The following is a 10,983-nucleotide window of genomic DNA, read 5'->3' on the forward strand; positions in this document are numbered from 1 at the left end:
ATTAAGCGAATCAATGTAGTACTTAAATTAGTCAAACCGTTGTTAAGCGAATCTGGCTTCCCCATTGCCTTTGCTTGTCAGAAGGTCGCAAAAGGGCATTCCGTGACCCTGGGACACTGCAACCGTCATAAATGTGAGTCAATTGCCAAGCGTCTGAGTTTTGATCCTATGATCTATGGGTATGCTACAACAGTCATAAGTGTGAAAACGGGTCATAAGTCACTTTTTTCATTGCCATTGTAACTTGAAGGAACTGTTGCAAAGTCAAGGACTACCTACCTGTGTTTCCCCCAAAATAAGACCGAGTCTTATTTTATTTTATTTTTTTGTCGCCAAAAGAGGCACCAGGTCTTACTTTTGGGGGATGTCTTACTCCCCTCCAGCACCAACAGCCCCACCCAGCCAGCCCACTTCTTCTGGGGCCGAAGGAGCAGCTTCATGCTGCAGCTGCATTCAGGCCTGCATTTTGCAGTCAGACCTTTCCGGAAGGCCTCTGCAGACGAGTACCAAGCTATGGATTCAATCCATAGCTCAGTCCTCAGCTGCAGATCTCTTGCAGAACCGAGTTATGGACTGAATCCGTATCTTGATTCTTGGCTGCAGTGGCCTTCTTGGAAAGGCCTCTGACTGAGAAATGCAGGCCTGGTTGCAGAAGGGGCCTCAGAAGAAGAAGTGAGCCGGCGAGGAGAGGCCTGGCTGCAAGCGAAGTGGGTGTGGGGCGCGTGGGCAGATCTATACCCCCGACCCCCATCCTAGCTTGATTTTTAAGTGTGTGCCTTGCCCCCAAACTAGGGCTGATTTTTGGGGTAGGGCTTATATTAGGCCCACACCCCAAAATCAAGCTAGGGCTTATTTTCGGGGTAGGCCTTACTTTCAGGGAAACAATATATTGAGATTGTTTTACAATGACTGGGAAGCTGGCCTGCTAAGATTGTACTCACCACTAGAGGTCAGGATACTCCTGTTTATGCTGGAATGCTCCAATTAATTTTATCCATCTGAAAGAGGTACAGGTTGTTCTCCACTTATGACCACAATTGAGCCCAGAGCTTCTGTTGCTAAGCAAGACAGTTGTTAACTGAGTTTTGCCCCATTTTACGACCTTTCTTGCCATAGTTGTTAGGCCACAAAGTCACTTATGACCCTGCAGCCATCATAAATATGAGCCAGTTGTTTGAAGTTCGATCACACAACAACATGGATGCTGCAATGGTCTTACAAGTGTGAAAAAGGACCAGAAGTCACTTTTTTCAGTGTTGTTGTAACTTCAAACAGTCACTAAATGAACTATTGTAAGTCGAGGACTACCTGTATGAACGAACCTTTATTGTCAAAGTACGACCACGTATACATTGAGATTGGCTGAGCCTCCCTTCGTGCCCCCCCCTGCAACTTACAGTGACAACAAACCCACCATCTTGTTACACCATGTGAGCTAATTGCACAACACACCGGCCTGGCAACTCAATCATACATAGAGTTATTTCCCATTCAGGACCCTGACAGCCCATAGATAGAAGCTGATCTTCAGCCTGCTGGTGCAGCTGGCTATACTCCTGTATCTCCTACCTGATGGTAGGAGAGTAAAGAGATACCGTCCAGGGTGTGAGTCATCCCTGAGAATCTTCCTCACTCTTCCAAGGCAACGAGCCCTGGCGATGTCATCCAGTGGTGTCAGGGGACAGCCCACAATGTCTTGTGCTGTGCTCACCACCCTCTGTAAGACTTTCCTGTCCGCGGCTGTCAGACCAGCATACCAAACCACAAAACAGTGCGAGCGGACGCTCTCTATAGTAGACCGGTAAAAGAAGGTCATTAGCCGTTGTTCTACCCTGTTCTTCCGCAAGACCCTGAGGAAGTGGAGTCTCTGTTGGGCCTTTCTGGCCACCTGGGTTGCATTGACTTTCCAGGTAAGATCTTCACAGAGGTAGACTCCCTTTTTTCATCATAATTTTGATCACGTGACCCTGGGGGTGCTGCAATGGTCACTAAGTGTGAATAACAGCCATCAGCCACTTTCTTCAGTGCTGTTGTCACTTTGAACGGTCACTAAACAAAACGTTGTAAGTTGAGGACTGCCTGTACAAGCATTTCAGCCCACACACTCTTTTGGGATAGCTGTGGTGACCTCTGCCACATTCACACAGGCACAAACCTTTGTAGCCTTTGCAAATGAATTTATTACAAAATAAGATTGGCCCGTTGACCATCGAGGGCTTCTTCTGCATTAGCGTGCTCTATTTGAAAAGTGTGACTCATGACACAAACATTGCAGGTTTCTTTCAGTTTCAGAGTCTGGCTGGAAGTGATAGAAAGGATGGAGCATAATTTCCTTCCTTCACTCTTTCTGAGTGACATTCGAATTGTGTTCCTCTGGCCACATGCATGGTAGTTTGTTTTGGGAAACGTTGTGTGAAAACATGGGTCTTTCTTTTAGTACTGCGTTTACAAGTCTCTGCGCAATGACGACTATGACAGCAAAATTAAACATCTGCTACCTGGACTGCAAAAATCTGGGTACCACTAAAAGTTTATATCTTTATATCTTCCATAGAAATAAGCTGCTGGCATTTTTTGCAAAGGCTTGTCTCGGGATCTTGGAGTCCTAGTGGACAATCACTTAAATATGAGCCAGCCATGTGCTGCAGCTGCCAAAAAAGCCAACACAGTGATAGGATGCATTAACAGAGGGATAGAATCAAGATCACGTGAAGTGTTAATACCACTTTACAAGGCCTTGGTAAGGCCATACTTGGAATATGGCATCCAGTTTTGGTCACCATGATGTAAAAAAGATGTTGAGACTCTAGAACAGGGGTCTTCAAACTTGGCCCTTTTATGACTTGTGGACTTCAACTCCCAGAATTCTTCAGCCAACATGTCTGGCTGAGGAATTCTGGGAGTTGAAGTCCACAAGTCATAAAAGGGCCAAGTTTGAAGACCCCTGCTCTAGAAAGAGTACAGAGAAGAGAAACTAAGATGATTAGGGGACTGGAGGCTAAAACATATAAAGAATGGCTGCTGGAATTGAATATGTCTAGTTTAATGAAGAGAAGGACGAGGGGGGACATGATAGCAGTGTTTCAGTATCTCAGGGGCTGCCCCAAAGAAGAGGCAGTCAAGCTATTCTCCAAACCACCTGAGGCAGGACAAGAAGCAACGGATGGAAACTAGTCAAGGAGAGAAGCAACCTAGAACTAAGGAGAAACTTCCTGACAGTCAGAACAATTAACCAGTGGAACCACCTGCCTCCAGAGGTGGTGAATGCTCCAACACTGGAAGTTTTAAAGAAGAGACTGGACAGCCATTTGTCTGAAACGGTATAGGGTTTCTGCCTGAGCAGGGGGTTGGACTAGACTCTAGTTGCCGAACCCTAGTCACTAGAGGATCTCCAAGGTCCCTTCCAACTTTATTGTTGTTGTTATTATTACTATTAAATGGGATATAGAAAACTGTAAACAATGTGATATTCTTCATTCATTTTTAAAAAGTAATCAATGGATAAATTTGTTTTCTCAAACTACTCACACAATTCTCACTAGATCAGGAGCTGCTGAGTGACAAAAATGGTCACACACTAATGTGGGACTCCTTGGCTTACAATAGGGGTCTTCAAACTAGGCCCTTTTATGTCTTGTGGACTTCAACCCCCAGAATTCCTCAGCCAGGCACGCTCATGCATCATTGCTCATGTATCCTATTTTTTGTCTTCCTTGAAAGAAAGTGAGTAGGGGGGAAATTAGTCATATGCCTGCAGTCCTTGATTTGCAACAGTTTCCCTTAGCAGCAGAAATTTTGGGCACAAATGTGAGTCGAGGACTACCCGTACTGTAGATTTGCTGTTGCAGGTGTGTGCAGGTGTGTGCGTGTAGCAAGGATACAAAATCCCAGCCCACCAAAACGGCACTCACAGTGTGGACTGATCACCAGGAGATGCATCTTGTTCCCCAAATGAGGTCGCCTCTTCATTTTATAATTCTCTTAACTAAGGTGGGCCGATGTGAGGGAGCAAATACAGGCAGTCCTCGACTTACGACCACAACTGAGCCCAAAATTTATGTCGCTAAGTGAGACATTTGTTTAAGTGAATTTTGCCCCATTTCTTGCCATGGCGATTAAGTGAATCACTGCAGTGGTTAATTGAGCAACATGGTCGTTAAGGGAGTCTGGCTTCCCCATGGACTTTGCTTGTCAGAAGGTCGCAAAAGGCGAACACGTGATCCCGGGACTCTGCAACGGTCATAAATATGAGTCAGTTGCCAAGCATATGAATTTTGATCACCTGACTATGGGGATGCTGCAGCAATTGTGTGAAAAACCGTCGTAGGTCACTTTTTTGAGTGCCGTTGTAACTTTGAACGGTCACTAAACAAACTGTCGTAATTCGAGGACTGCCTGTATGGGCCCCTGGTGACAGGATCAGGTCTCCAATACAGATGAGTTTGGCTCTCAAAAGGCAACAACCGTTAATTGTAACTAAAGGAACTACAACTGTCATTGTTAACTACATTACTTCTACAAATTGGATAACAAGTTTTGAATGTGATCTCAGTTTTAAGTGTAAGGCCAGCTGGAGGGAAACACAGGTAGTCCTCGGTTTATGACCACAACTGAGCCCAAAATTTCTGTCGTTAAGTGACATATTTGTTAAGTGAATTTTGCCCCATTTTTATGACCTTTCTTACGACCGTCGGACAAGCCAAGTCAATGGGGAAGCCAGATATCGCGGAACAACTGTGTTATTAGCAACTGCAGTGATTCACTTAACAAGTGTGACAATTAAAGTCACAAATTGGAGCAAAACTCACTTAACAACTGTCCCGCTTAGTAGCAGAAATTTGGTGCTCAGTTAAGATCGCAAGTCGAGAGGGCTATAGTTACTATTTAAAACAAAAACAAAAACAAAACAGACCTATGCCACAGATTTAGCTGGTCTTTATTATTATTATTATTATTTATCCACTCACACAGAAATACAAACTTCCTAATTCTCATACGCCACTCCTTTGCAGATTAGAGCTTGCATCTTCACATTGGTTCTGGATTTCCAAAAAGTCCAAACACTCTTAACAATCATTTCAGGAAGAATTAAAACACAATCACCATCACAAAGCAGAAAGCAAGAAGCTTCACATTTGGGGATCTATGGATCACGCGGGCCTTGCCTCTTCCAGGACCTTCCAACGTTATTTCAAGGGGAAAGTCGTATTCCATACCTGTAGGGGAGAGATAGAAGAATATAGTTGTTTGACCTAAAAACTGGGCATCCACAAACTGTGTGGTCAATTCAGGTAGTCCTCGACTTATGACCACAGCTGAGCCCCAAATTTCTGTGGCTAAGTGAGATGGTGGTTAAGTGAATTTTGCTCCATTTTATGACCTTTTTTGGCCAAGTGAATCGCTGCAGTTGTTCAGTCCGTTAACAGGGTTGTTAAGTAAATCTGGCTTCCCCCTTGACTTTGCTTGTCAGAAGGTCGCAAAACGTGACCACACATGATCCTGGGACACTGTAACCATCATAAGTATGAGTCACTTGCCAAGCATCTGAATTTTGATCCCATCGCAGGGGGATGCTGCGACGGTGGTGTGAAAAAGGGTCCCAAGTCACTTTTTTCAGCGCTGTTGTAACTTTGAACAGTCACTAAGTGAAGTGTTGTAAGTTGAGGATTATTTATCCCTGGGAATTCCAGGGATATTGGCTAAACTGAGAAGCTGAATAGATTTCCAACATCCAGAAAAATTAAAAAAAATACTGCATGGATGCCAGAAGTCCAGGACAACTTTAAAACTGTTTTGATTTTACTTACATGTTTCCCATCATGTTCAATAAATTGTTCACCCATTTCGCTTTGGAATCAATGCAGACTTTGTGGTTGTTCTTTAGGGTGATTCTGTAAAGCAAGCAAATTTGGATGAGGTGCCGTTGTAACTTCAAACAGTCACTAAATGAATGAAGGCAAATTACGATAACAATAGAGTTATACCAGACCTTGGAGGTCATTCTAGTCCAACCCACTGCTCAGGCAGGAAACCCTATACCATTTCAGACAAATGGTTGTCCAGTCTCTTCTTAAAAACCTCCAGTGTTGGAGCATTCACAGCTTCTGGAGGCAAGTCGTTCCACTGATTAATTGTTCTAACTGTCAGGAAGTTTCTCCTTAGTTCTAGGTTGCTGTTCTCTCCCTGATTAGTTTCCATCTGTTGCTTCTTCTTTTTTTAATCCCACTTATATCCCGCCCTTCTCCGAAGACTCAGGGCGGCTTACAATCTAAGAAGCACAAATCAATGTACTTAGCAATAGCCTTCATTCTATGTATATGCCTGCTTATTAGGGCTTTCGCCCCCCCCCCCCAGCGGCATTTTTACAAAGTCATCTTATTGCCCCCAACAATCTGGGTCCTCATTTTACCTACCTCGGAAGGATGGAAGGCTGAGTCAACCTTGAGCCTGGTGGGACTCGAACCTGCACTAATTGCAGGCAGCTGGTGTTACTTAAGGAGGCATTAGCCCACTGCTCCACCAAGGCTCTTCTTGTCCTGCCTTCAGGGGCTTTGGAGAATACTTGACTCCCTCTTCTTTATGGAAGCCCCTGAGTTCTTGGAACACTGCTATCATGTCCCCCCACGTCCTTCTGTTCATTAAACTACAGACATACCCAATTCCAGCAGCCGTTCTTTATATGTTTTAACCTCCAGTCCCCTGATCATCTTTGTTGCTCTTCTCTGCACTCTTTCCAGAGTCTCAACATCTTTTTTACATCGTGGTGACCCAAACTGGATGCACTATTCCAAGTGTGGCCTTACCAAGGCGTTGTAAAGTGGTATTAACACTTCACGCGATCTTGATCCTGTCCCTACATTGCAAGAACCAATCTGGATTCAGTCACTAAATGAACTCTTGTCAGCCGAGGACTACCTGGTGTGTCAATGACATCAATCAAATTTGTTTCATGAGAGATTTTGCTTTAAAATCTCCTTTGAGTTGTGGTGGAACAATTGTTTACTTGTTCCTTCTTTGAGGATATTGTCTTCTTACTTCTCAGGCCGTTCTACTGCCTGGGACTATTTTGCTGGGCTCCCTTACTAAGTACTAATCAGATCTGACCTAGGTTAGCGTTTACAAGATCCACCAACCTAAGCTAGGGCTATATCTGCTCATGGACCGCCTCGAGCTCATCTTCAAATAAAGCTTGCAAAATGAGCTCCTCCTCATGGCAAAATTTCATCTGGTTCAACTAAGCTTAGTTGTCACTCATTTTGCTTGGAAAGAGCCAGTATGACTTGGAATAGTGCATCCAGTTTTGGTCACCACGATGTAAAAAAAGATGTTGAGACTCTGGAAAGAGTACAGAGAAGAACAACAAAGATGATTATAGGTCTGGAGGCTAAAACATATAAGGAACGGCTGCTGGAATTGGGTATGTCTAGTTTAATGAAGAGAAGGACGAGGGGTGACATGATAGCAGTGCTCCAATATCTCAGGGGCTGCCCCAAAGAAGAGGGAGTCAAGCTATTTTCCAAAGTGCCTGAAGGCAGGACAGGAAGCAACGGATGGAAACTAATCAAGGAGAGAAGCAACTTAGAACTAAGGAGAAAATTCCTGACAGTTAGAACAATTAACCAGGGGAACAACCTGCCTCCAGAAGGGTGAATGCTCCAACACTGGAGGTTTTTAAGAAGAGACTGGACAGCCATTTGTCTGAAATGGTATAGGGTTTCCTGACTGAGCAGGGGGTTGGACTAGATGACCTCCAAGGTCCCTTCCAACTTTACTATTATGATTATGACTTAAAAACAGCACTGCTTGGGGAATTCTGGGAGCTGATCCCCATATCTTCAAGTGGCCAAGGCTTACATAGAAGATAAACAAGGACTAGCTGTATGCTAGAAGACAAGGAGAAAAGGCCCAGAATAAACTTCAGAATCTTAAGTTTTGCATACTCAATAAACTTACATGATTTCCATTCTTTTGCAGGCAATCCCAGGTGGAAGGATCTCGACTTTTGCATATTTTGCGGGACGAATGAAGCTGCTGGTTACTCTGGCACACTTGCATCTTAAATTCAGCGGGTCAAAGATACCTGTGGAATTCCAGAAAAGATTATAGTTACTCAATTTAGATACCCAACTGAGTATTCAAAATGCTATTCAAATGTTTCATGGCATGGAATAGAGAGGACTAGTAGAGAGGTACTGAATTTTGCTTCCTGGTACTGCTTTCAAACTACCTTCCTCAATGTCCCAATGGTGCTTTTTCACGAGGCAACTTGTGAACTTCTTGGGGTGTTTTTTGAAGAACTTTCACTTCTCATCCAAGAAGCTTCTTCAGCTCTGACTGGATGGGGGGGAATGGAAGGATTTAAACCCCTTGCAGAACAGCTAGTCATTTGCCTTCTTTTAGAGAAGGGGGTCTTCAAACATGGCTCTTTTATGACTTGTGGACTTCAACTCCCAGAATTCCTCAGCCAGGCATGCTGGCTGAGGAATTCTGAGAGTTGAAGTCCACAAGTCATAAAAGAGCCAAGTTTGAAGGCCCCTGTTTTAGAGAGTCGTTGAGGCCACTTGGAGATTTATCTATGTCCTCAGGGTCACCTGAGTGGTGCAAATGGGTGTGGAGCCTTCTTGGAATCGTTGAAAGGACTGTCTTGTAGACTGGAGATAGACGACATTGTATACCTCCCCCTCTGTAGAGAGAAGTCCATGAGTCATAAAAGAGTTCAATTTTGATATAGATGGCCTCTTTGACCCTTTTTTCAAACCAGTGGTCCTCTCTGTCCAAAAGGTGGACTTTGGATGCTTCCCTGGAAGCTTCTTGGATGAGAAGCGAAATGTCTTCAAAGAAAAACAAGAAACTCCAGTTGCCTCATGGAAAAGCATCTTTAGGACAACTATGACCTGGATGTCTGAGAATCTCCATAGACCCCTTCCTCGGGCGAGTTGAACCTACAACTCCATCTTTTGCGCTATCAGAGGAAGATGGTTTAAACACTGCATAGCTGACTCAGGAATTCTGGGAGTTGAAGTCCACGAGTCATAAAAGAGCCGAGGTTGCCTACCCCCTGGCATTAGTCCGTCTGTTTTCCCCTCTTTCTCTGCGCCAGAAACCTGGGAGATTTTCACCTCTGCCTCCCGTGGTTTACTAATTCAAAATGTAAAAGGAAATTAAGGAAGCTTGATCTCTAGTGTCCACTTCACCTGCCCTTCCTTCCTTGCACAAAAGGAAGAAGATTTAAGTCGGATCTCATTGGAGGTGTCAGTGGGCCTCCAGAAAGCAATGGCTAGAGGAGGGATTGAGAAACTCATTCATTTTCCAGTTTTTGCCAGCAAGAAACCCTACTCAGATCTCTCAGGCACATTTTAACTTCTCAACCCTATCCTGCAGAGGGATTGTCGGGCTAAGAGGTGCTCTGAGCTTCCAAAGAAAGATGGAATGGGATCAGTAAGGAAGTTCCTTTCATTTGCAAACCAGTTTAGATGTGACTCTTTCCAAGCACTCCACACAGATTTACCAAGATGCGTACAAAATGTATAAAATTCCGAACCTGTTTAAAATTCTAAAACCACTTGCATACCAATGCTGCCGTCAGGATGAAGGATTTATTTATTTCATTAAGCACACGGCAAAAATGCTCAGACAAAAAGCACATCACAATTACATTCTCAGTTGAGCAAAAAATGAAAAATACTCTTTATTTGCAAATTCAAAGCTAGATTATTGATAGTGTCAGTGTACAATGCTTTGGTAAGGCCACACCTGGAATACTGCATCCAGTTTTGGTCACCACGATGTAAAAAAGATGTCGAGACTCTAGAAAGGGTACAGAGAAGAGCAACAAAGATGATTGGGGGACTGGAGGCTAAAACATATTGGGAACGGTTGCTGGAATTGGGTATGTGTAGTTTAATGAAGAGAAGGGTGAGGGGTGACATGATAGCAGTGATCCAGTATCTCAGGGGCTGCCCCAAAGAAGAGGGAGTCAAGCTATTCTCCAAAGCACCTGAAAGCAGGACAAGAAGCAACGGATGGAAACTAGTCAAGGAGAGAAGCAACCTAGAACTAAGGAGAAACTTCCTGACAGTTAGAACAATTAACCAGTGGAACAACCTGCCTCCAGAAGTGGTGAATGCTCCAACACTGGAAGTTTTTAAGAAGAGGCTGGCCAGCCACTTGTCTGAAATGGTATGGGGTTTCCTGCCTGAGCAGGGGGTTGGACTAGATGACCTCCAAGGTCCCTTCCAACTTTTTATTATTATTATTATTATTATTATTATTATTATTATTATTATTATTATTATTATTGAGGGGGAAAGGGAAGGAAAGGAAGAGAGAAACTCAGGATGGTACTACTTACTTGCACCAGCGATGTAGCAGGCAATCAGCAAAACGGAAAGCCCAAGGAAGACACGGTTACTCATTCTGTCTGTGGAAGAAGACACTTCGATGCCGTCTGAAAGCTCAGCCAGATGGATTTTTTGGTGCCTGGCCACCTTCAATTTATTTCCTAGGTTCCCTCACTCCACGTCATCAGCAAAGAACTATTTTGGGCAGCGTGCAAAGTTGCATCACACAATTTTCCCATACATTTCCCTCAGAATGTGCGGTGCTGAGGTTTGCAATTTGATAACAAAACCAATTCTTAATTTAGGAATTGGGGAAACGGTTCTGAAAGAATAAAGGAACTATATTCTTAAGTTAGAAGGGCAAATAACGACTTGTTTTTTTTTAAAAAAGGGAAACTGACATTAAATATTACCTATACTGTTGCAGGTAGTCCTCAACTTACAGCCATTCCTTTAGTGGCCATTCAAAGTTACAACAGCACTGGAAAAAGTGACTTAAGACTGTTTTTCACACTTACGACCGTTGCAGCATCCCCCCCCCCGTGGTCACGTGATCAAAATCCAGGGGCTTGGCAACTGGTTCATATTTATGACGGTCGCAGTGTCCCGTGGCCAGGTGATTCTCTTTTTGTGACCTTCTGAC

At 43.9% G+C, this 10,983-nt stretch overlaps 1 protein-coding gene across 1 annotated transcript; it reads right to left on the reverse strand.

Annotated features, from left to right (window-relative positions):
• Positions 1–5,138: 5,138 nt before the first annotated feature.
• Positions 5,139–10,415, reverse strand: CXCL13 (C-X-C motif chemokine ligand 13; the record flags this gene model as incomplete). Its single annotated transcript, XM_083367217.1, has 4 exons — positions 5,139–5,216; positions 5,808–5,891; positions 7,954–8,080; positions 10,352–10,415. The coding sequence occupies 4 exons, from the start codon at positions 10,413–10,415 to the stop codon at positions 5,192–5,194; spliced, it is 300 nt and encodes a 99-aa protein (XP_083223343.1). The 3' UTR covers positions 5,139–5,191.
• Between the last annotated feature and the right edge of the window lie 568 nt (positions 10,416–10,983).

The sequence above is a fragment of the Vipera ursinii genome (assembly GCF_947247035.1).
Source record: "Vipera ursinii genome assembly, chromosome: 7".
In the NCBI taxonomy this organism is placed as follows: Eukaryota; Metazoa; Chordata; class Lepidosauria; order Squamata; family Viperidae; genus Vipera; species Vipera ursinii.